The 25,377-nt window shown below is 51.6% G+C and overlaps 1 protein-coding gene across 1 annotated transcript in view; it reads left to right on the top strand.

Moving 5' to 3' along the window:
* The window catches only part of DPP6 (dipeptidyl peptidase like 6), a 545,484-nt gene that overhangs the window by 444,113 nt on the left and 75,994 nt on the right, over positions 1 to 25,377 (top strand). The window contains exons 7-8 of the mRNA XM_081800883.1: positions 53 to 248; positions 18,947 to 19,104. Of these exons, the coding sequence (XP_081657009.1) occupies positions 53 to 248; positions 18,947 to 19,104 (354 nt within the window). The remainder of the gene's footprint in view (positions 1 to 52; positions 249 to 18,946; positions 19,105 to 25,377) is intronic.

Genomic DNA, 25,377 nt, shown 5'->3' with positions numbered 1-25,377 from the left:
TATTTAGAACCATGTCCTGGGTTAACACGGTGTTTTCTCTCCTCCCAATTAGATATTTATCTTCGAAAACAATATCTACTACTGCGCGCACGTCGGGAAGCAGGCCATCCGTGTGGTCTCGACTGGGAAGGAGGGCGTGATCTACAACGGCCTCAGCGACTGGCTGTATGAAGGTGAGCCGCACGGTGGGCTGGACAGCTCTGTGGGCCCTGCTGCCGCGAGACTGGCTGTCGCCTTTGACCTCCACTGTAAGTTTACCTCCCATTTCTTGAGGTTCTGCCAGGTTACAAAGACGCTGTTGGGGCGTCAGGGAGCATCAGGCCGTCAGTGGGAGCCCTCACCTGGTGGTCAGGTGCGCAGAGCTTTCCAGAACCCAAACTCCCGGCGGAAGGGGCAGGAGGCGCTGTTCTGGGAGGTCCGCGAACACCGAGGTTTCCCGAGCCCCTCCCCAAGAGGTAGGGTGTCTTGTTTTGCCTGGGGGTGGAGGGAGAGCTGGAGAAGAAATAACGGGCAGAGCTTTCCGAAGAAGCTGGTCCGGGTGATTTGCTGTTTCGAGGACATGCGCCCTGGTGCACGTTTTCTCCTGCTGGCTTTCCTCTGTGCCAGAGTTCTCCGCTGGAATGCATTATTAAATAACTAAAAATGTGAGCGGGAGGCTCTCTTCTTGAACATTTATAATCTGTCTCCACGCGGATGAGACTTCTGTCTTAACAGCAACGATCATGTATTGATCGCTATCGCGTTCTGGTCACTGTTCTGAGCACTTTCTTATCTGTAGCCTCATCTAACTGTCCGTCTGAGGCAGCTCTAAAGGGCACTGTAGACCGGGGGCTTAAACAACAAGCATTTACTCCTCACAGTTCTGGGGGCTGCAAGTCCAAGATCAGGGCGCCGGCCGATCCGGTGTCTGTCGAGGACCCACCTCATAGACAGTGTCTTCACTGCGCCCGCACACGGCAGAGAGGGGGAGAGAGAGAGCTGGTCTCCTCATCCCCTTATCAGGGCACTGATCCCACCATGGGGGCTCCCCCCTCATGATCTCATCCCCTCCCAAAGACCCCACCTCCTAACACCATCCTACTGGGGACTCAGGCTTCAACGTGAATTCTCGGGGACGCATTCAGCCCATAGTCCCCTCACAACAACATGGTGGCAGGAGTATCATTGACATTTCCCACATGAGGCAAGAGAAACTTAAGTGATCTGCCAAAGTTCACACAAAGCTAAGGAACATGTCCTGGGGAGTATCATTGTTCAAGTCCAGGAAAATTCCTTTCTACAAATCCAGGTGTGGATCAGGATGCTTCTGCATCAGCATTGGGCCAATAGACAGATGATGTCTTCTGCACCTACCTGCCTGAGACCACGTGGCCGTGGGGACAGTTCACCATGCTAGGCCAAGGGGAGGTCAAGGAATTATCAAGCCCAGAAAACATCGTTTTTCCTCAGTGCTGTGCATTCCTCAAGCCAGGACTCTGCACTGTGGGGCTTTATGCACCAACGGGCCTACAGCAGAGAGATCCGTAAGCTTATTATCAGTTACCATCATCATTTCACTGAGGTCTCCAAAGCATAAAAATCTATGACTTGATTTCTTGTATAAGTTGTATACAACGAAATGCACAATCATCAGGACACAGTTTGGTATGAGTTTGACAGATGTCTGTACCGTGCACCCCAATCAAGACATCGAGTATCCCATCATCCCAGAAAGTTGTCCTGAGCCCCTTCCTGTTCCATCCCCGCCCCCGAGTCTCCCTTCCTGATACCACGGCCAACCTGATTTCTGTAGGGCCTGTTTTCCAGCAGACATGCCAGAATGGGGGTGCCCATCAGGGCTGTCCTCTCCAAGGAGGTCACCCCTCCGAGGGGTTTATTCTAACGTGGGACTGGCAAGGCTCAGAGCACTTAGGATTCCAGATTTTGAGTTGCTTTCTGGGCCCCAGGAGAATCAACCTGAAGATTTTTTTGCTATATTGTCCTTGGCCCCACCTGAGGGTGTCACTGGAATGAAAAGGAAACTGGCCAGTGTCCACTCTGGTCATGTGCACAGCCAGGCCCATGAGCGGCTGGCCCCAAGTCCCAGAGAGGTCAGTGCAGTAGCAACCCGAAGGCCCCCCCAAAAAAGGAAAGATCCTGGGGTCCTGGCAGTTAAAGCCTAGACAGCTCTAGGACTAATCTCCTTAAAAAAAAAATCCATAACCAGAAGATTTAAAATATCTTTTTTAATATCTTCCTAATAAAATAAAAAACTCATCGCTTGGCAATTCAAGTTAAGCTTTTGCTTTAGCAAATCCATTGAAAGGAAATTTTTCTTCAAGGCATTTACACGAAATTGTGTTGGTGTGATAACAGAGCCCCAAGTATTTTAAATCAATCACAGCTGATGCGGCAGCTTCATCCACTTAGTGGTGTTTCCTGGAAGGTTATAGACGCTGATGCTTAGATTTCTCAAGTTGGGGGACTGCGAGCCCCAGGAATCTTGGTTCCTGTGTGAATAATGGGTGAACTTTGGAGATTGTCTTTTTCTAATCTGTGACTTAACTGTTTCACTTCCAGACACCACTTCTAAAAAAAAAAAAAATTGAAAAAATATCGGGGTGGGGAACACCCTAGAAGTGTTTGCAGAGGGCCTGACATGCTTGGAATTGTGAGCTCCGAGAAGATACGAGACTGGGTCAGTGGGGAGAGACTCTGCCGTTCGTGGACTCAGAATATCGAATGCAACATCGATTTGCTTTGTTTCCCGAAAGGGGTCTTAACGCATTGGACCTTTCAGAATGCTGACATCAGGCTGAGGGCGAGACGAGGTGGGAAACATGGGGGCTGCTGGGAGCCTGAGCTCCTTGAGCAGAGGTGTGCACCCACCCTGTGGGAAAATCTGTCCAGTTAACCGAAGTGACCCACCCGTTGGCTGGAAACAGCTCTGCGTACCTCTCCCGATTTGCTGAGTCCTCAGCTCATGGTGGCCACCGACTGATTTTGATAAGCAAAATGCAATCTTTGTTTTATTATTCTGGGCACATGTCATGCAGTGACACAGAATTTTGACTTTAGTATAAGATTTAAAACTCCTTCATACTGTCCTACAACTGTGTTAAGGTATACTGAGGTTGGCTACCCAGAAGTGAAAATGAAGATATTCCTGGGGTTTTTTGAGAACTCCAATCCTGGGCCCTGTTAAGAATTCACACTCTGATGCAGGTTTATATTATTGTTTGTCGTGTTTCCATCTCCGGCATCACCAGCATGCACACGGGGAATGTTGGTTCAGCACAGGATTGGTGGCGTGTGGTTTTCTAACGAGACTTGAAGTCGTCCAGTGTGTCAGCCCAGCTGTGACACATCCACACTTCTGCTATCTCAGCAGTCATCTGCGTGCTCCAAGAAAAATACCGTTATTCACGGACGTGCCCTTGTCATGAAATGGCTTGTACCCCAGGGAAAGTGGGAGGTGTTGGGGTCACTTGAGAACCAGGTCTTCCCCCACATAGAGAAGCCCTTATTCCCTCAACTCCTCTGAGACGCTGGTGGGTGCGAGAGGGCGGTGAACTTGGGGCACAGCCTGGGATCATTGGGCTGGGATGATGGACAGAGCTGAGAAAGTGGCCTGAAGGGTATTTATTTAATTTGTGGTTTGGTGTGGTTGTAATCCCAGGGTTGAATTTTAACCTGAACTAGTCCAGAGCTTAAAGGTACTTGGAAGATGTGGCCAGATCCGAGGACCCTGCATGGCCAGGCAGCCTTGCCCCGTGGAAGTCAGCAGGAATAATGCTTAGTAAAGCCCTCAGCTAGCTTCCCTTGTGTGCATTGCTCTAGCTTGGTTTTAGGATCCATCCAGTCAGGCGATGCCTGAGCTACAGTGCCCAGATTTCGGGAAAAGTCCATGAAAGTCCATGCAGACCGCGACGCCTTCTGCTGTGCCCATGCCTGGTGCCCACTTCCGTTTCCTGTAGCCCCGGTGCTCCCACCTGCTCCCCAGGGTCACAGCCCTCATGGCACTCGGCCCTCTGTCCACGTACCCGGGACCCCCAGATCCCTGTCTGCCGTGCCCTGGGCTGACTGTGCCCCGCCGACGGCTGGTGTGGAGCAGGTGCGGAAGTGGCCAGGCTGGCCAGCGAGGCCCCTTTCCCACAGCTGCTGTGGACAGAGATATGTTAGCACATCCCGAGTTGGAGCCCAGAATGCTCTAGAAACACCGTTCTCACTGTGGTCAGGCCTGCTGCGAAATCAGGTAGGGTTTTGCTAGGCTGGCTCGTTCTGTGCTGCCCACTTACGTTGAAGCCTGGTCATGCGGTCCTTACGTGCCCGGTTCAACCTTGCGTCCAGAGGCTGCAAGGCCAGGACAAGTCTCAGGCCTATTTTGCAGTTCTTGACGCCGTTTCCTAGAACATCTTGTCCGGGGTCAGCATGATGACCTGGCAGCTTATTATCCCAGTGAGGTGCTCTGAGCGACCTCAACAGAGGGTCCGGCGGGGCCCCAGGTGGATAAATCAGTTACCTCATGATTCTTGGTTTTGCTGTGATTCCATGCCTCACAGTTCTGATTATTCAAAGGACGTTGATGGGGAAAGGCTTCCGTGGGAAGAGATGTCATCATGGGCGAAGGCATTTGTGGAGATCCGTGGGATGGCTTAGTGTGCACTTTCTATAGGGAGGGCTCTTTCCTGTTCGTCCCCATCACACCAGACTTTCTCCATTGCATGAGATCGAAACAAAGCTCTCAAGTCATATTTACCGTGGAACACGCATATTGACGTCAGTTCAAAATCATGGTTTATTAAGTACTTGGACGCTGTGTCTGCTTTACTGAACGTTGATGTTCGGTGTGTCCGGCGCCCACTCGGCACAGGTCGCAAGCAGACCAAGCCACCTGGGACCTTGGTTTTAGGGTCATGGTGACAGTCTGTCTTGTGGGGCACAGCCCCAGCCTTGGACTGTGTGAGGGAGCTGGGGGATGTATCGTACATCATTGTACCGGTGAGAAGGTGCGTCCGGCACCTCTGAAGCTATTTTTTAAACTTCCTGACATACATTTAGATAATGATATTTTGCACATCGTGTGGAGACACCGTGGCGTGTAGACTCTTGATGGGCTTCTTTCATATTAACCATCTCTGAAGTACCTGGTTAGGGCATTTCAGTTGCTCGAAAACTGCCCTGGTGGTGGGTTGAAGTGAATTTATGTATCCATTGTACATCATTCCGACTGGACTGATGGTTTTAAAATAAGTTATGTGGCCAGTGGTTCGATGGACTTGGAATTGTGTGCAAGTCTTATATGTTATTATTCAAACCACGGATTCCTAGTTCTTTGGACTTAGTGTTGGTTACTTCTCTGATTGACAGGATGGGAAGTCTTCGGCCAGTCCAAGAAATCTTCACCCGTGCAGGGCCAGAAGCTTGTGACTGGCTTGACGGAGCTGTCCCATGAGGGTGGCGTAGCTGTGGTTGAACATGAGCTTCACCACTTAGAAGCGCCGTGAACTTGGATGGGTGTTTCACTCTTTGTGTCTCTGTTTACTTGTCTGCAAAGCAAGGGTAACAGCAGTCCACGCTCCCTAAGGTCATAAAGGAAATTAAATAAGCTAATGCAGGTCTTAGCATAGCTCCTGGCATGGGGGAGCACCGCTCTTAAACCTACTGTCACTTTACCTTGTAATTTCCCCAGCCTGGAAACCTAGCAGACGTCAACTCCACTTTCTCATCTAGCATTGTCAGGAGTCAGGAGCATGGATGTGTAGTTAATTCTTCCCTGGCATCAGTTTGAAAAACTATTAAACTCTATCCACTCATAAATTATTGTTTGTGATATCTTTATGGAGGAAGTGCTTTGAGTTCCAGATCAACCTGGAAGGGATACGTGTGCAGATACGAACATCTCTTCGGCAACCTTCCCTCTGCTTTGAGGTTCCGAGGACCCTGCATGGCCAGGCAGCCTTGCCCCGTGGATTGCCATCCCTCACTCCGTACTGACACCTGCCACAAAGATAGCTGTTTTCTTTTTGAGCGCCAAAGTCTTGTGACTCGGTTAAAAAAAAAAATCACGTTTCATGAGTGCTTGTAGAAATTAAATACTTCAAAAAATTATATTCCACTTCATCTGTGACTTTGAGGGAGGATATGACATGGAAATTATGATGAAAATACCTAAAATGTAATCAGCATCTGGAAAAGCCACAGACCTATGAGGCACCATGGGGCAGAGCATTGGCTAAACCCAACGGCAGTCATTCTGAGCCATAAGCCGAATGCTCTCAGTATTTAATGTATAAAATGAGCATTTTTCCTGCCCAGCTCCATAAAGTATTAATGATTCTGACTTGGATAGCATCTAGATGTTACCTGTAGAGAGACACAGAGAAAAGCTACAACTGCTCCCCACTCATTCAGCCCAGACATCGATACGATGAGGTTCGGTCCGTCTATGCCATCCTCATCCACGGAGGGATGCCTTCAGGTTTCCAGACTCTGGACAGTGGTCCATGGCAAGGGATGAAGGTGTCAGGCATCCGGGGAGACTAAGATGGCCAGTCTAGATGTGACTGGCTGTCAAGGGCCTGTGGGCCCACTGGGCTGGTCCAAGTGCATCTGAGCCCACCGTGGCCTCCTGTGCCCCTCAGATCCCGTTGGACCATCCTGCCAGCTTGTCTCCCACACATGCCATTCTTATCTGTCCTTGTGGTGCTGCCTCAGCTCCAAACTTAGACCCAGGCGTTCTAGAAACTGCCCTGAGGATGTCAACATCCCACAGAAGTCAGCTGGTCTCCCTCCTTTCACTGTCAGGATTTCCACGCCCACGAATGTCCCTCAGCAACAACCTGGTTGTTGAAAAGCAACAGTAACTGCGAACCTCAGTTCAGTTACGTTTCACCGTTTATCCCCGAAGAGGAAGGAGGTGGGCATGCCTCCGGGGATGCTGGCGACCCTCTGACCAGGAGCGGAAGGCTGTGGGATTACAGCCACCCAGGCCCAGACCACCCCTTCGTTAATGCAAGTCGGGGTTACCCGCCGAAGGGGTAGGACCAGGAACGTCTGCCTGTCACTCAGTCATTCTTGCATGCCTTGCTGCACGAGGAAACGCATCGAATCCTCTGTACGGAGCCCTAGGAAGAAAGCCCTACCCTAGCCTGTATCACAGCCATGGAAACTTCGCCATACCCACGTTCAGTGACTCCTCCGTGGCCACGCTGCCAGTAAGGGGTTCCAAACCCAGACCCCTGGCCCCCTGCCTCTCGTGGCACTTTCTACACTTCGTGTTTTGCACGTGCACATCGGCTGGAATGGCTGCTCGGGTTCTGAGCAGACCGTCACCTTGGTGTAGCTGCTCTTGGCAGCAGCCCCTAATGCAGTTGGCTCCCTGCAAGGCGTTTCTCGAGCACAGACTTCCAGCCCCAGAGGCCTGAGTTTGAGTCCCCGCTCTGCCCCTCAGCCACCGGACACCTTGAGTAAGACACGGATCTTTGTCCCTCATCTGAACACTAAGAGCTCAGATACCTTCCCGTGAATGCCTGTTGAAGGAGCATATGCATGAAAGCACGGGCTTGTGTGGTCGCACCTCGTGTTACCGCACATGAGCGCACGCGAAGGGAAACGTCCCATGAAGCTAAACCCCCTGCCGCCTGCCTGCCTACTGCCCGTGGCTGTTGATGTCTCAGACGCCCGTGCGCCCAGATTAGACCGTGTCTACCACGGAAAGAGCAGAAGGTCGGACAAGCACACCTCAAAGCACGGCGTCTCCAGAGCCCACAGCAGAGCCCAGGATTCGCATTCGGGATTTCTCCCGAGAGACAAGGACTTCCTCACCCATAACCTCCCTCTTCTGGTCCCCTTGTTCCCTGTACAGAGGTTTGCTACCCTCCTCATCACCATGGTGACCAGCTGTCCAACACAGGGTCCTTCCTACATCTGTATCCCGGAGCACACAAGCCAGGAGTTGCAATCTAAACTACACAGTGGTGGGGCGCCTGGGTGGCTCAGTCGTTAAGCGTCTGCCTTCGGCTCAGGTCATGATCCCGGGGTCCTGGGATCGAGTCCCACATCGGGCTCCCTGCTCTGTGGGAAGCCTGCTTCTCTCTCTCCCACTCCCCCTGCTTGTGTTCCCTCTCTCGCTGTGTCTCTCTCTGTCAAATAAATAAATAAAATCTTTAAAAAAATAAAAATAAACTACACAGTGGACAGTTCGGTGCTGGGGCTGGGGAGTTATCCGAGTCGATCTTGGGGTATTCTGATTTTCTGGCCGGAGTCAAGGTGAGGCAGCAGTATGTGCTGAAGAAGAACCAGTACTCTGCTTCTGGAATCTCTGGATGGAGGCCTGTGGCATCTGGGATAGCAGCCAGGGACCCTGCAAGGTGAACACAGCTTCAGTGTGAGGAAACAAGAAAAATCTGATCCAGAGTCTGCCCTGCAGTCAGTGCTAAGGCAGAGCTCACAACTTATGCTTGGCAGCCCAGCATTCCCCCCCACAAACTCAAGTCCCACCAGATGAGGCAGGAAGGAGCCAGGATAGGCTAGGTCTCTGTGAATAACAGAACACAAAAACAAAGCAAACCAAACACCACCTCCGTAACTCAAACCAATACAGAGACTCTCTCACCATGATCACACGTGCCCCCTAGATCAGGGTGTAAGTGGGGTGGGGGCCCTGCTCCCCATGGTCACCACAGTCCCATGCTGCTGGGGCTGCCCTCCTCCCAGGCCTGGAAATGACACCCTGGGCACTTCTGTTCACAGTTTATTGTCCATAACTTGCCAGCAGGGCCCAGGAACTACCATGCCAGCCACTGTGCAGAGTGGGGAGAACCAGACAAGATGAAGAAACAGCATTAAAGATTCCACCTCTGGGCTGCGCTCTTCCAAACAGCAGACCTCAAATCTGGAGACCAGAGCAGAAAAGGAATTAACTGCAGGGATGTTGAGATCTCTTAGAATCAATGAGAAGGTTAGAGGATCAGATTCAAAAAACAGCCGAAGAACAACAGTAGCCAAGGGGATCCTACAGGGCCAGTCTAGTTAGAATGGATGCTGGGAGGTGGGGGACGTGGAAGGAGGACAAGACAGGACATGGTGTCAGTGAATTACTAAAAAACAGAAGAGCCATGTTCCTCACATTGGACCACCCATATACCACTAAAGCAGAATATTCCAAGAAATAACTAGGGTCTGTAACTTGTTATCATTGTAAACTCACCATATTGCATACTGAATGGCTAATAGCTGAGGGAAATTGTCAGAATCACCATCTTGTGTGATCGCTTCCATGGGAAGGTTGATGAATGTCACATGCCACCTTGCAGTCAGCTCTGTTCCTGCTGGTGTCTCAGTGGAGTCCGTGAATTAGTGCTCATGCTTCCCAATGAGCAGCTCTTGACAGCAGACCTCAGGTTCTCAGAGTCAGAAGCTAAGTCTTTGTTTGAAAAGCCAGCAAAGCCTTTGTTAGTATCTTAGAAAGATGACTGGAGATTTTAATTCAACATGAAGAAATGATCTGCTTGGATTTGTGAAATCAGAAATAAGAGAAATCTAAGGGGAAAACGTTCTCTCAAAATATGGGAAGAATTCCCACTGGTCTTGAGAAGTTTTGCTGACAATTAATTACCTAATCCTGAGAGATTTTGATAAATAATATATGATGTCCAGTGGTTATATTTTTAAAGCTTTTTAATTATGCATCAATTGTGAGATTAAGACAAACCCATCTCCATCTTTTTGTTACAGAGGCTTAATGAAATTTGAGTGTTTGTGGCTAAAATCCTTGATGCCCTCGGGAGCTTCCATTCCTTTTAGTCTTTCTGTGTTCTTATATTACTGGGACATTAGACCATTTACCCTAATATTGAGAGTTTTGTTAACACAGTTCTATGAAAACGCAAGTTGCCAGTGCTTGAAGGAAGACCAGTCTCCATGCCATGTGTACCTGAAACAGTTTCATTTGAGACTCAGACACCCCATCCAAGCCTTTGCATTTAGTCATCAAATCTGTTTCCTAACCTATTTGGGCCTTAGTTTCTTTTCCCTGTTCTGAAAACACTGCTGGAATGAACTAGATAACTCCAAACTTCCTCCCATCACTAACGTTTCCATATTTAAATATCAGCGCTTTAAACACATAAGATGACATGAACCCTGTATTCAAGCCAGATGACTTCACAATGAAATATTTACCTGCCCTCACATGTACTTAGTGGATGTGCTGGAGCAAAGGTCCCCAGTCATAAGCAGTGGGGACAGAGCCCAGGGGGTGTCTCCATCTCCTTCTCTCTCCCCCTCTCCCACACACAGGGCACTTGTGCATTAGGAAGAACTTTTCAGGTGATTCTGATACCCCTTCTCTTTACCCTCTGGTGAAACTATCTGCTCTAAAGGAATGAGCCTGATTTTCTTTCTTTTACCCCTGTTTTCCTTTCTTTATATAAAATTTGCATTATTAGTATAACGTTTCTCTTTGCTAAGAGCTGCCCTTGGGAAGGTGCAGGTGGGTGAAATGTCCGCTCAGATTCTCCACGTCGGAGCAACCTGAACTTGGATGCATAGAGAAGACTCAGTTTTGTCACTGATCCTATGACCAGTGAACAGAAGCAGCAGACTGGAGGAGTCAGGTTTCAGGTCAATTCACATTCTTGCTTAGCTCCCCAACCCTGGAAGAGGCTGTCCTGGAAAGGTCAAGCAGAGGGAGGTCTCTGCCATTGTGTTGCGTTGTCCTAAAGTGCTTCTTGCATTGGGCAGAGGTCAGACATGCAGGCCTGGTGTCTCTAAGGGCACAAGCTTGTGCCTCTGAGCCCCAAGCACACCCAGAGCCCGGAGACCCAGAAGTCTTCAGGGAGGCAGAGCGTCTGCTCCCTCTCTGCTCAAGCTAATGAACCAGAGTACCTTCCATGCAGGGCCAAGAATTGTCCACTCAATGGAGGATGGACACCTGAGCCCGGCAACTACTGGGTGCTAGCTCTACCCAAAGAAGATGGGACCTTTCAGCTCCTGATGAAAAGAATCCATCCAGCATGTTGTTGTTTTTATAGGAATAAGGGCATCTGGCACTTACTTTATCAAAAGAAAACCCAAGCTCTGTGTGGACACTAAGCGTGTGAAGTGTTGGGACTTTAAATAGATGTTCCTGGGAAGGCGCCCAGCCAGGAGGCTTGCCGCGTCACTTCTTGGAGGAAGCAGGCTCTGCCTGGCCCCCAGGACAAGACTGCCAGACTACTGAAGGTTCGGGATCAACTCTTTCTCTGCTCCACGCCATCATTTTTTGAATTCTTTTATGTGTTCAGCTCAGACTGTCTCAATGACACTCTGGTCTCCCTTTCTCCCCATCACAGGGTTTCCGTTAAAGGTCAGCTCTCCCCCAGCTCCAGGTGGTTGCCCCTCTGATCCTGTGTCTCCAGACAGGTGGGAGGACTGTGAGGATTTTGCATGTAACAAAGTCCATTCCCTAAGGAAGATATTCCAAGACTCAGTAACGGCCCACGTGCCCCTCATTTACTCAGGAGTTGCATGCCAAGCCTCTACTCCGGGCCTGGCATTGGTTAGTCACTAGGAGAACACAGTGCCCAGCATAGCGTGGGCCTTTATAGAGTGGAAGGAAAGGAGGAGATGAGGGAGGTACGCGATTCAGACCTCCCCTCACGGGATGGACATACGGCGGCTGCCTGGGAAGTTCGGATTCTCCTGTGAAACAGCGCTTGCTCACATCACCAGGTGCGCATTCATGCATTGATCCTGCACCACATCCCCCAGGGTCCTCGAGGCAAACAAGGATGCTCAATGATCTGGACCTGCCTGCAAGAAGTTTATATAATGCAAGATGGTATTTCATCAAGTCCTGATTATGCGGTCAAGTCTTCAACACAATTTAGACACTTTGGGCAGAATGATATATTCTGATTTAAGACTACAAAACATGAAAATCAGAAACCCAAGCAGCTATTGAATGTATTAATTCAAGAGTGCTTTAAACTTTTTCCCAAATGTCCTTCCATCAAGATATTACTAGTACATGGTCTCCAGTCTCTTTTTCGGTTCCTTTCTTTCACTAGATCCTGCAAGATGTGATCCAGCGTAAGCTTGTCCTGCTGGGGAGACTTACAAAGTCGCTAGGGGAGAAGCTGATGATTAGAATGTTTGTGCCTGTCTCCCTACATGGTCACCTCCCTGAGGAGGACACACAGAAGACAGGCAGGGGGTGTCCTGGGCTTCCCCATCCAGCTCTGATGGACAAAGCCTTCCCTCTCATGTGCCAGGGCATGGAGGGTGGGCACCAGCTGAGCAGGACCCTCCAGTCTGGCTCTGTGGCTCCTTCCAGGGGTCAGCCATTCCGCACTCCTGGCCTGTGGCTTCTCCACCTGCCTTGGCATCTAGGAGGCCCTGGCAAGGGTGTCAGGGATCCCAAGGACTCTGGAACTTAAGGATAGAGAGACAGACCTCAGTGCTTGGCATCTCCTCCCCAAAATACTCAACATGCCAGAAATTCTCCTTTATCCCGAAGACAAATTCAGGTGTCCATGGACCCTTCAGGGAATGTAATGTACCACACTTTGAAGACCATGTGCATTAAAACAAAGTGAAGCCAGACGTGAGAGAGAAAGCATCACGGGTGGTTATGGCTGAGGTCCGCGGAGGCGGAGGCGGTGGTTTTCCTGACGGCCGCACTCAGGCCAGCGGCTTTCCTAGCTCGGCTCTGCGTGTCATCTCCAGCACATGCCAGTGCAGGCTCTCTCTGTGGGCCAGCGTTTTACAGAATTATTTTCATTTCATTATAGCATTTAACTGAGTCTGGTAAAATCATCATTAAGGGAAAGTAAAGCTGAAAGGGGAATTGAAAACCACATACAAGAAAGGAAATAACCTTTGCAGTGTAATGGGCCTTCCTTGACTCTGGCTCACACCGTGCAGGAACGGAAAAGGGACGGATGCTTTCCGCCCTGAGATCTCCCAAAGCAGCCTGGCGCCCACACAGAGGACATGAGCCACAGAGGAGGCGGGAGTGTGTGTACGTGTGTGAGAGACAGAAAGGTGGATTCCAAGTAAGCTGCTTAATTAAATACCTACTTTAACAAAAGTGTGAGGACCTTGAGCGTACTTGCGCTGAATGTCACTGTGTCCTTCTGGTGTCGCTGGGTCCTTAAGGCCCTGCCCTTCCTGTGCAGAATAAGGGACACCCCTCCCCATCAGAATGCGGCGTGACCCACGCTTGCAGCAGCTCATCTGGCTCATCCACACGTGTGGGGCTGAGGGCACCATCCAAGGCCGTGGGCGGCCCACCCACAAAATTTCTTGAAAGTTTCCTACTTAGAAGACTCCAGCTGCAGAGAGAAGCATTTGTGTCTTTCCTCCACTCCAGTATGAACAAAAAGAGAACGGGAGAAGCCACAGATGAGCAGCCAGTGATGTTGTAATGAAAATCTGTTCCACCCATCCCGCCACAGGACGAACAGAACATCAAACCCGGACTTCATGCCTTCCTCACTGGAGACGTGGGAGGGACGCTGCCCTCTGGTGGCGGGCTGGGCATACCGGGCGCAGGGTCCAGGTGCAGGTGCTCTGGGTGGGGATGTGCCAGGCTTAGCAGATCTCTCCGATGACAGTGAGATGCTCACACTGTGTAATATGCAAATCACACAGCGCTGATTAGCCAGGGAGGCTGTGAGCCTTGCAAGGTAAAAGCTCCGTTTGCCTCCTGGCTCGACGTTCACCGATTTCTTTTTTAACCCCCCATTTAATTCTGCTCCCGGCACCTTGGATAAAATATTTAGTGGCAGAAAAAAGGCAGCAGATGCAAGCAGGAATAAATAAGATTTTCTGTATTTAGAATGAGGCCATTTATTTCTGAATACAGATCTATCAGGCGTGTTATTTATGTCTTTTGCAATTTTCCAGGACCCAGATTCCTCGGGGCACTTTGGATTTCTCCAATATACATAGAAGTGGGGGTGTAGGGAGCAGGCCCTTATTAACAGTCAGAACCCATGAGCCACTTTGTTTAGGAAGGACCAGAGCCCCATCTCACTGCATTGCGTTTTCGTCTGCATCTTGCCTCATTCAAAGATGACAGCCGGCAATACTGATGTTCCTCAGGCAGGTGGATTCTCCGGATGCTGACGCCTAAGCTCCCAGCCTGTGAGCAGCCTGGCAGAGGAAACCGGCTGTAGCCTCGCTCTCTGCTGGCCAGCCCAGCAGTGTGGTGGAGAGAGCAGTGGGCCCAGAAGAAGGACTAAGCCGGGCTCTGCCCCTGTCCTGGGATTCTGGGTCAGTGACCCAGTTTCCACTCTGCCAGCCCTCAAAGCTAGCTCTCAGCAAGCTGTCAACATCCTCGGGCCTCAACCTCCTCCTCTGTGAAATGGGGTGACAGACGCAGTGGTCCCAGTGGACGGATCCTAGCCTCTGGTGTGCTGTGAGTGTCCAGTCAAGAGTAGGACAGACTTTGTACCCGGCTGAGGGTACCTGCCCTGCCCATCCCGCTGGATCCTGGGGAAGCTCAGAGGACACAGGGCACCTCAGCACCAACTTGGGGTGTCAGCTGGCTGTGGTTATTGTTATCCTCAAGGAGAGAAGAAGAAACCAAGTGGGAGGAGGTTGAGCTCAGGGCACAGGTGAGTGAGGGACTGTGAGAGAAACCAGAGAACGTTCTACACATCAGCGTCGTGGGAACATCCAGGAGGACGTGGCTCAGCTGGTCTCTTCAGAGGAAGGCACCTCCCCCCGAGCTCCAACTTAGAAAACTCACCAGGAGGCATCCTGCTTTATCGGACCAGAATCCTGCCGGAAGCCCAAAGCCCCCAGTCCTTCGACTGGGACGATAACACCCGCCCTCCCCACAAAAGGGAGAAAGTGGAGCTCCTGCGTTAGAAGTGAGGACGGGGCCCGTGTGACCAGCCTGATCCTGTTGGGGGCTTGTTAACGAAGCCCCTCCTTGTGAGATCCCCCAAGCTTGTGCTCTTCTGCTGGGAGAACCCCACCACAAGTACTAGTAAATGTTTCCCAGGCATCTGGAAATTTCTTCCTGCAATTATTTTATTCACACAGTGATTTTAACAGCCAGGATGGTTCCTGCGTCTTGGCTTTGGACCACAGTCAGCCACAAAGCACGAGGAGAAAACAGAGCATAGCGACCGTTTGCTAGATTGTAGGCTTCTGTAAGCTGGTTAGATTTTGGCAAAGGGACAATTCACTGGGACCGCTGCTCTTCACTATAAAAAGAAGAGAAAATTTTCTGCCGACCACTGCACAAAATCGAACAGAAGATTCATACAGCTGATCCATAAAACAAAACTATAATGTACTCTTTATCTTGGAAACAAACTCCCTAAGAGGATGAGAAATAAATCATCAGAGCCCTTCTCTGACTCCGGTGTGAGCTCCCAGTGGCCGGAATGACGTGCCCTGCCCGCTCATCCCGGGGGCTGCGGGAGCTCGCACTTGCCACTGCGTTCACAGCCGGTAAGTCCGTGATCACCGTACAGGGTTATCTCGGAAGGAGAATGCTGCAGGAGGACAGCAGGAAGGGGACAGGGAGTCCTGGCTGTGCCGACCTAACACGGAGACACCGCGAGCTCCCTCAGAGGCCTTGCCCCTCGGCACCGTCTCCTGGGCCTGCGCTGTGCTGGGGGCAGAAGCCTGTCCCACCGTACTCTGCGCCGTCCCACTCCGTCTGCACTTGCCTCCCAGCGCCGTCTGCCTGGAGGTGTAGATGTCTTGTTCCACGAATTGGACCAGAAATCACAGGCTCTTAGAATGTGGCAAAGCCCCAACTGCACAGAAGTGGAGGCTGAGCGTCCCGTGAAGTTGGTGTCCTGGTCAGAGCAAGGGCTTTGGGGTCTGGCAGCCTCGACTGCGTGTCCCGCCACGGAGACGTGTGAGCCGTGTGAGCCCCAGCACATCGGTCCCCGTGCCCAGCTGCGGCGTCCCCATCGGCGCCATGGGTGATGATCGTGGTAACAGCGGCATCGATCCTGCCCTCGGCACTCGGCAGACTGCAGGTGGGAGTGCGCTGTCGTCGCCGTGTGTTAGTAAAACCTGGAACGATGTCTCTTCTCCGACACCGAGTGAGTGGCCCCGGCCCTCGTAGGAGCCAGCCTCCATCTCTGCTTTTAGTCCCAGCCTGCAGAACGGGGATTTGGGGACAGGGCGTCATGATCGGTCGACACCCCGGTCATGTCTGTGTAACGTACGGGAGGACGTGTCATGGAAAGCAAAGCACCGCACGCACCGCAGGTACCATCGAGGCTGAAGTACAGATGCTGCCTTACCAAGTGTCGTGGTGCCAACGTGGGTCCGTCCGTCGTCTTTCTAGGTTATTGATTTATTACAGTAACGAGAATGGATGGAGGGAGGGTAGGGGCCCTAAGCGGACAGTGGTGTCTGTCTGGTTTGCTTGGGTACTGGGTCTTGTATGAAGAGGAAGAGCGGGAGCTTTCTCAAGGAGGGAGCAGCCCACCCGCTGCTGGGGGGGGGGTGGAGCCACAGAAAGGGGCAGTGGGGGATCCGGGTCGGCCCGGCGTGGGGAGGCACGTTAAACAGAACCTGCTCTTCCCGTCCTGACAGTGTTCCCGCCTGTCCCTGCCCACACCGTGCTCCTCGAGATCAAGAGGACCCCGGAGCTCACGTCCCCAACATTCTCAACACTGCAGCGTCACGGGAATGTCTTCATAAAAGCTCTCACTGGAGCCATGACCCCGTGGCACATCGTGCAGTGGGCCGTGCATGAGGGGGAAAGGGGCAGCACTACGACCTTGAGGATTTGCAAGGACCTTTCTGCACTTGGTCTCCCTCCAGCTTCTCACAACTTTGCTCTTTCCATTTCGTGGGTGAGGGATGTGAGGGCTTGAAGGCCTTGTTTAGGGCCGTGGGTCGGTGCCTGGTGGGAATGTCCTGGTTTCTGTGACTTGCTGCAGCCGCTCCTGGTTGGGGGGGGGGTGGTTAATAAGAGCAGGTTTGCAGTGCGTTCATTAATTCCGGATGGCCCGTAGTTTTCAAACTACAGGCCTTGCCCCAGTCATGCAGCTCAGTGAAGTAGGATGGTGTTGAAGAGGACAGATGCTTTAATGAAAAGGGGTGATAGGGTATAGGATAGAAAGTAGGAGAGAAATGGTAAGAATGGGAATATTGCTGGGCTGGGTGTGTGTGTGCGTAATGGTGGGTGATGGTCCACAGCGGTGGCTGTCGTCATGGACCATACAGAGGATGACACCACCCACGTGTAGGGTGGCAAAGGGAAGCCCGTCGGTAGGGGAACAGCCTTTGGGGAGGGGCTCCGCGGGGTTCCGTGTTCCTGCCACAGGGTGTTTCTCCAAGGATAGGTGGTGGAGCCACAGCCCCAAAGGCGTGGACACAGGGTCAGGTTTCTTTCAGCCGGGAGCCCCTCTCGGGCCCAGTCGGCTCCCAGAGCTGCCTGCTCCTGAGCCCCTCGCTTCTCTGTGACAGCCAGACCCAACAGCGCTGTGGTTCTGATGAGCAGGACATGCAGAAGGCAGGTGAGGGCGGGAAGGCGAATGCGCCGCTCTCGGGGTGATGCTGGCTGTGGGGGGCAGGACCATACCCAGAGCAGGGCTGCCGAGTGGCAGGGGTGTGTTTCTGGCACCTTTTAATCCTTCCCCGTGCTCTAAAACGTACTAGTATACACCGGCATGCAAAGCTGTGCCCAGGTGGGGGCCCCGCTGCATCAGCGACTTCCCGGAAGCCAGCAGGTGTTTCTGACTTGGCGGCTACCTCGCCCGGGTCGAATCGATGGAGTTATGCCCCTCAGGCGTTCGGCAGCCAGCACCGCAGCGGCTTTAAAGGAAGGGGTGGGATGGACTGTCACCGAGCATGGTCCCTGCCTCTCGTTCGTTCTGTCCCCCTGGAAAGGGCTGTCCGGCTGAGGCCCGTGGTCAGCTGCCCATCTGGACCGGGTGACCTCACGTCCTTGGCCAACTGCACAGCGCAGAGCTGCTTAGGTAGAGCTGCGGTGACCATCTGGCCAATTCAGGGACACAGGTGGGCTGTGAGGACAGCTCGGCCCCGGGCTCCGGGGTGTGCCTGGTACTCCACCCTCCACCTCTCCTCCTCCATCTGCACCCTAGAAACAGCATGGCAGCGCCCCTTCTCTGTCAGATTCCTCCTGAGCTCTTTCCCCGGGGTCAGTGTGTGTCTGCCTAAGTCAGAAGGCAGACTCTTGTTCTTTGAACAATAGAACCGAGAGTAATTAATAACGTGATGTTGTCGGGTATGGAAACTGTTCTGAGTGCTGTTTATAATTTACAGTTAATTAACCTTCCTCTTTTAGAAAAGCAGAAGCTTGAGACCTAATTCCCTGTCTCATACACGTTGTTTTTGATATCCATTATTTTTAAAATATGTTTTCACTGATATTAAGAAATAATTATGCAGAATATCTGAAACTGATTAAGGGGACTATGCTCCGTTAGGATTTTCTTTGAAAATATGTTTAATAATGAGCTTTTCTGCAGTGTATTGTGAGAGGAAATATTATTCTCATGATACAACTTTAAAGTGAAAGCCAATGTATGATAGGAATGTTACATATCATTTTAAGGCTGTAATTTTGCTTTGTGGTGAAAAATTCTAACTTTCAGAAGAGGACAAAATAAAGTCAGTACTTTGAAAAAAAAAAAACCTTTATAAATACAGACTGTGGTAAATCTCGGTTGGTGACTAAGTCGCTATCCAATTAAAATTCCAGTTTCAGAATCTCAGTCATTTTTAACTTTCTTGTAAATATTAACAGGATGATCATCTTTGGCAAAACACCAGGAAGAAAGCTATAACTGTCCAAGGAAATTAAAAATCATTACAGGGTTGGTAATATATTTTACCTGAGACACTAAACCAATCACTGTATAGATTATTAAATTAATAGCAAAGTCAGTTAGCATATTATGGCAGAACACTCTCTTTTTTTAAAATTGAACGGATTTCAGGAGCTGAATTTAAAACAGTGTTTGGCCAGTGCCAGGGAGCAAGCGGCAGGCTGTCTCAGCGCTATTCTGTAAGAGCATCGGATCGGTGATGGGAGACCGGCTGGACACGCCCCTGGCCGTGCTGGTCTTCGTGTCATTTTCGGTGGATGCACGGGGTCTAGGACCCCAGGGGCCTGGGGGCGCGACGCCGGAGGTAAGACAGTGCGGCGGGGGCGGACAGACGTGGGCGCCTTCAGCATTCTCCACGGATCCACTCTCTCACCTACTAACTCTGTGTTTGGAGCAAATAATTTAAACTTTTCCCCTTGAATGTCCTCAAGGGAGAAAGCCAGGCTAGTAATGGTACGTACCTGAGGTGTCTGCCTCGAGGATTAGGGGAGCACCTGCTGAAACAGGCGCATGCGCATTTGCCTGTGCGGTTTGGCAGGAAGGAGAGAACTGTTGTGGCCCAGACCTGCAGTCTGGGGTCACGTCCACATGTTTTCTGCGCCAGGGACGGCCGGTCGCGGCAGCCTTCATCGGCTTGCCTTCTGTCTTGAATCAGCCCTGCCTTCCCAAAGTTGATCCTCACCACCTTGTTTTTATTATAACAGTTGGGAGGACTTGGGGGAGAGGAGTTTGTTGGGATCGTTTTGTTACAGAAGAAACTTCGTTTGTGCAGGTGCTTTACAGAGTGTGCACTGAAAATCCTGACGACCTTCTTGGCCCTGATTTTCCAGCGTGTCCCCCGCAGTTTGTCCCAGCAAGGCTGGGACCCTGTAGCGAGATGTGGCCATTTGCTCTCTGGCCCTCGAATCACCAAGACCCACGAGGGTGACCCGTGATGGGTTCCCCCGACCTCGAGGCTGTTCCGTGACCAGGTGCCCGGGCTCTCCAGGCACCAGGCCAGATAGCTGGGCAGCGTCTCCCGCTTGATCACTTGGCCCATCTCCTGCTCGCATTTCTTCTGCTCCCTCGGTGGGCCCTGCTATCTGTCCCATGATGATAGACGTAGCGGGCACGGATGCCAGGTATTTACGTATAGTAACTACTGTAACTCTTACAACAGCAGCCCGATGAGGTAGATACTGTTACCATCCCCATTTACAGACAAACTGAGGTCACACAGCTGGCGAGTGGCGGGCCCAGAATTTGGATCTCCCGAGCCCAGCTCCAGAGTTCATCCTCCTGAGCACTGCGCACCCAGCCTCTCTAGGGCGGGGTCCTGTTCCCCAAAGCCCTGTCTCCTCCTCAGTCCCTCTCCAGGAAGCCTTCGAGGATGGTCCTTGTCCACCGTCTCCGTCCACTTTGTGACACTTGGATTTGGCACAGGTGCTACTCACAAACGATCAGGGAGAACGAAAGAGAATGAAGTCTGCCCCGGTCAGCGTCGTCCTTCCCTACTGACCTCTCATCCCTCCGGGGGACAGAGGCAGCTTCTCTCCAGCGCACTGGGTGTGCGGGGATTGGCAGAGTATCTGCAAGAGCCCCTGCCTACCGCCCCTGCTCCAAACCTGCAAGCTCCCCCTTCTCTCTGCAACACCTCCCTTTGCTTCTTAGGGTCTTGAATGATTGTTAAATGTAGACGGTCATTTTGGAATAAGAGCACCTTCTTACAGTGGCCGCCACCACAGAGGATGTGGGAGGGCATATTGTTCAAGTCCTGTTCTTCCAGATCCTCCGTAAGATTCTTGCCTCTTCCGTTGGTCAGATCCTTCTGGCAGAAGCCAGTTGTCTTTCTGTCCTCCAGAGCGTGCACAGAGTCGCTGGGATGGGAAATCCTGGACACACAAAATAGGAATGTTGACACCAAACAAGGGCTCATGATTCCACTCGTTAACACCAGGATGTTTAGGGCTGTAGAGTTCGCCGGAGGCCACACGTCATGTGAAGTTAGCCTCCACTCTGCTGGGAGGATGGTGTGCAGATCAGGAGCGGCCGAGCAAGAGGCGGCTGAGTGGCGCCTGAGTGTGCGTCCTGAGCACGCACCATGCTCCTCTCTGACCCCCAGTCCTGCAGGCAGTGCCCCTGTGGCCAGGCTCACTTTCGGGCTGTTCTAAACTCACACGGTTTTCTAGTAAGTGCAGCCTTGGCAAAGCCCTGCTTATAGTTAGTGGTTACTTTTTCAAGACTCGGGAGACAGCATGGTATTCAGTCTGGTGACCTGCCTCCTAGAATCTGCTCAAAGGAAGCTTAGTGAACATCCAAGTCAGGGCCCCAAGCAGTCAGGGTGGGGAAACGGGCCGTGGCACCATGTCAGCAAGTCCACGAATCCGTGGTCACACTTGGTTATACGTGGAACCAAATACATTGTACGTCACGGGACATTTAAATATTTGTCCAGTATGTCAGATGCTCTGGTGATGAATGGGATACAATTTATTTTTTAAAATATATCGAGCATTTCAAATTGAATTAAAATGTGATATCTGTCTTCTATTTCTGTAAGAAGGGACACTCACATTCAGAAAGGGGAGCTGATCCTCTCGCTTTACAGTCGAGGCAAAGGGGCCTGGAGGGCAGGTCAGAGGCAGAGTCCAGCTCCCCACTGGTAGCGCGGGGCCCCCAGAAGTAGCAGGTGGAAACCAGGCCTTCTCCTGGGCGACACTATTTTTCTGTGGATTTTTCTCCCAAAGCCCCTTTTTTCTCGACTGGGACAGTGCCGATTTTGTGGGACCTGAGCCGTGAGCTCCTACAACCCCGGGTAAGCCACGCTGGCCTCAGCCAGGTCTCGCAGGCTCAGCGCTCTTCTCTGCAGAAAGCACACACTGCAGCTCAGTGCTTACCTAACTTTGCATATGTTTGATTATCACTTGATTATCTCCCTGATGAGGACCCTCTTGTATTTTAAATGCCTCCTTCACATCAGCACGGTAATGTGGTGTAAGGGAGGGGGTGAGGAGACAGATTTGGTGAGGCTCTCTCTGCTGACGAAATGAGGCACACAGCTCAAGAGCATGGAGACTTCTTTCTAGGAGCAGCCTGTCCCTCTGGACCAGCACGAGGCGCCCACCCCAGGGCCAGGCCGCAGGACCCGTACAGAGACCAGAGACTCAAGTCTCTGCTGCCTTTCCCCACCCTGAACCCTATGAAACCCAGCTCCTAGGGGGGGTCTGCCGTCTTCCTCCCACTTGTCTGGGGCCCACTCGAGGACCCCTTCCCTCAGAAATAAACTTGAATTCAGACTGACAGCATCGTCTGGCTCGAGGGAGTGTTGAATGAGTGGCAGTCCCAGTGGGGCCGGCGACTGGGGCTGAGTGCCTGTCCTGGCTGAGCTCGTGCAGGGAGAGCATGGTGGCAAACACACCGTGTCCAGAGAGGGGGACCAGACTGGCACTTTGTACTGCAGGTGACTAAGTCGAAGAACGATTTACCTAAACATGAAGCTGTAGGAGGATTGAGTTGTGTGTGAAGTACTTGCAACAGCGTCTGGCACACAGTCTTCACTCTATGGGCAGTGTCAGACCTGCGCACACGTGTGCACGCGGGGAAGCAGGGGCAGGGGCAGCCCCACCCGCTGTTCGGGCCTGGTGAGTGGTACAGCTCCCCTGCTGGGCGGGTCTGACTCAGAAATGCCGCCCACTGAGTTTCAGGGAGGAGTTTGGCTGCCTCGGAGCCCCTAACTCAGGAGTGCACATCCTCCCGACGTGGGGCTGGCCGTCCGGCGAGGCGTAGACAGAGCCAGTCACAACCTTCCTGCAGCCGCCGAAACAAAATGCCACATCCTGGGTGGCTTTAAACCACAGCAATGTATTATTTCGGTTCCATAGGCTGGGAGTCTGAAATCAAGGTGTCACGGGGCTGTTCTCCCTCTGAGACTGTGTAGAATCCTGCCTGTCTCTCCCAGGTCCTGCTGGCTGGCAGCCCTTGGCAGCCCTGGGCTTGTAGACACACCCCTCAGCCTCTGCCTTTGCCTTCCCACGACATCGTCCCCATCTGTCTCTGTGGCTCTTTTCCTCTCCTCATAAGGACACCAGTCAGATGGGATTGGGGCCCACCCTCCTCCAGGATGACCTCATCTAACTGATATCCGCAATGACCTTGTTTCCAAATAAGGTCACATTCCCAGGTACCAGGGATTAGGACGCAGCACATCCCTTTGTATCATATGTGAGGGGCCCAGAGTTCAACCCACCACACACCTTTAAGGGGAACCTGTGATTCTCCTGTTTGATAAGGTATACCCCTACAAATAATTTGGAAGCATATATCATGTATACTGATAAAGCCAATACCTACAGTTCCAAAATACAATGCTTATTTGATCAGATACAGTGTATTTGTCAAATTGGTCATTCATTTTTTTAAAAGATTTATTTATTTGAGAGAGAGAGAAGGAGCAGGGGGGAGGGCAGAGGGAGAGGAAGAGAGAGTCTTTAAGCAGACTCCCTGCTGAGGACAGAGCCCAACGGTGGGGGGCGGGGGGGATGGGGGCACTCAATCCCAAGACCCTGAAATCATGACCTGAGCTGAAACCAAGAGTCGGACACTTAACTGACTGCACCACCCAGGCACCTAAAATTGGTCATTCTTAACCAAAATGTACACCAAAGCCACTCCTGGAGCTTTTGCAGAAAAGACACCTGTGCCCTCCCCACCCCCAACCCCGACCCCAGCAAATACAGATTGTTCTGCCTGGAGTGGAGCCCAGCATCTGCACTGAAAAGTGTGCACCACTCCCATGTGCTTTCCTGAGAACAGCCTAGTGACACCAGGCTCCCACCATGGAACCATGTGGGGTCCCCTCTCATGCTGCACCTGCCAAACACTCGGGAATACGTGAGAATTCCTCTTCTTTGCCCGATTGGCCTTTATCACCTTGAGCCCAAAGAGATTGTGTCCTTCCGGATAAGCCCTCAACATTGTTTGTCATAAGTAAATAACATTCACTTAGTGGAGTTGGCTTCTTTAAGATACGGTGACAAGAAGTGAGGAAGGCTGGCCCAGATCCTACTATGAGCTTCAGTGCATGGATAGAGACTTCCACCCCTTGACAGGAGGGGCGGTCATGACTAGTTAATGGCTCCAAATGTATTTTTCTTGTTTGATTCTAAAATGGTCCCTGGATGGGACAGGCAAGGTGAAAGCAAGGTCCAGCGTCCAGTTTTGCAAGTTATTCGTACTCGCTCAGAAGGGCAAGCTTCTTGTCCTATTGCAAGGCAAGGGCTCATGCAGTTAATTTAGCTGGTGAGATCATTTTTTTCCCTCTGCAGAACTCTGTCCCGAAGCTGCATTTGGTTCATGGCATTTAAGCCAACTGCCTCACTAAGCTGGAGATCCTGAAGAAAACGTTTGCAGAATAGGGATGTTCGTAATTAACACAAAAATGCCAACATTTCATCTGCCTGGTCCTTCTCCCCTCAGTTCCTTATACTTCATTATCTCTTTATTGAGCAGCTAACACACAAAAAATAAAAATGCCAAGGAGCAGTGTGTTAAAGGGCATTTGGGGAAAGTAGGCTGCAACCCCCTGCCCCCAGTCGTGTGTGGCCCAGCCCGGCGTTGTCCATCGTCCCGCCATCAGCTGGAATCGGAGGGAAATAACATTTGCCAACACACACGCCAGATATTTGTCATCCCTGTACTATGTGGTCTCTGAGTTCCCTTCTGCCCAGCACATGCTATAGTCTGAAGTGACCCTTTTTTGCATCCAAAGTCTCTGCACGGCGCATTGAGCTTAGTGAAAGGCACTGGCATTTGCTGATGGAATGGACAGAAACAGATGACTCTCTGCCCAGAGTCAGGCCAGGCCTTCACCGCATATTCATTCTCTTCCTGAAAGTGAGTCTGGAAGTGGGATGCACAGAAGGGGGTGGGCGGTGAGATGCTGGTTCCCGCCCCCCGCCCCGGACACCGAGCACTGGGGGCCTGACGTAGGCATGGTGCCATCCCTCCCGTTTTAGGGGATTGCTCTGGGCCCAAAGAGAAGAACAGAAGAAGCGTCTCTGCAGGGGTCGTGCTGGTGTTTGTTTTTGTCAAAACCTTCTTCATTTATGAAGCCTTTGTGCAGCCAGCCATTTCCCTACGGGGAGAATCCAGAGCTGGCTGTGAGTTCATGTGCTGTGAAAACCGCTGATTTCGGGCAGACTCTGCCTCCTTCCCTGAGCCCCTTCAATCCCGCTCCCTCTCTGTGATTCCACTTGCCTTGATTGGCTCCCTCCCCCGGCCGTGCAGCGTGGAAGTGATTGAGCAGAATCACCCACAAATTGCATTGCAAATGGTGCCTATTTTTTTCCAGCAGACCATCTGCTGGAGTCTATTACTCACCATTCCGCGGCGCCAAGCAGAGGAGTCAGGTGGCTCTGCAGTCACTTCTGAATCACCTCACTGCAAACTCACACCTGAAAGTCACTTTGCCGGCTGCCGGAGACGCTGGAAACTTACAGGCTCTGGAGAGGCGGCCTTCTTCCTTTTCTTTTGTTTTTAACCTCAGGAGACCTTTGGGCTTCTGTGGGCTCTGGAAAAGCTTCTTCTTTTTTTTTTTTTT

The sequence above is a fragment of the Leptonychotes weddellii genome, chromosome 12 (genome assembly GCF_054177405.1).
Source record: "Leptonychotes weddellii isolate Sample4059 chromosome 12, ASM5417740v2, whole genome shotgun sequence".
Taxonomy (NCBI): Eukaryota; Metazoa; Chordata; class Mammalia; order Carnivora; family Phocidae; genus Leptonychotes; species Leptonychotes weddellii.
The sequence above is the reverse complement of the archived record's forward strand: the minus strand, read 5'-3'. Positions and strand labels throughout refer to the sequence as shown.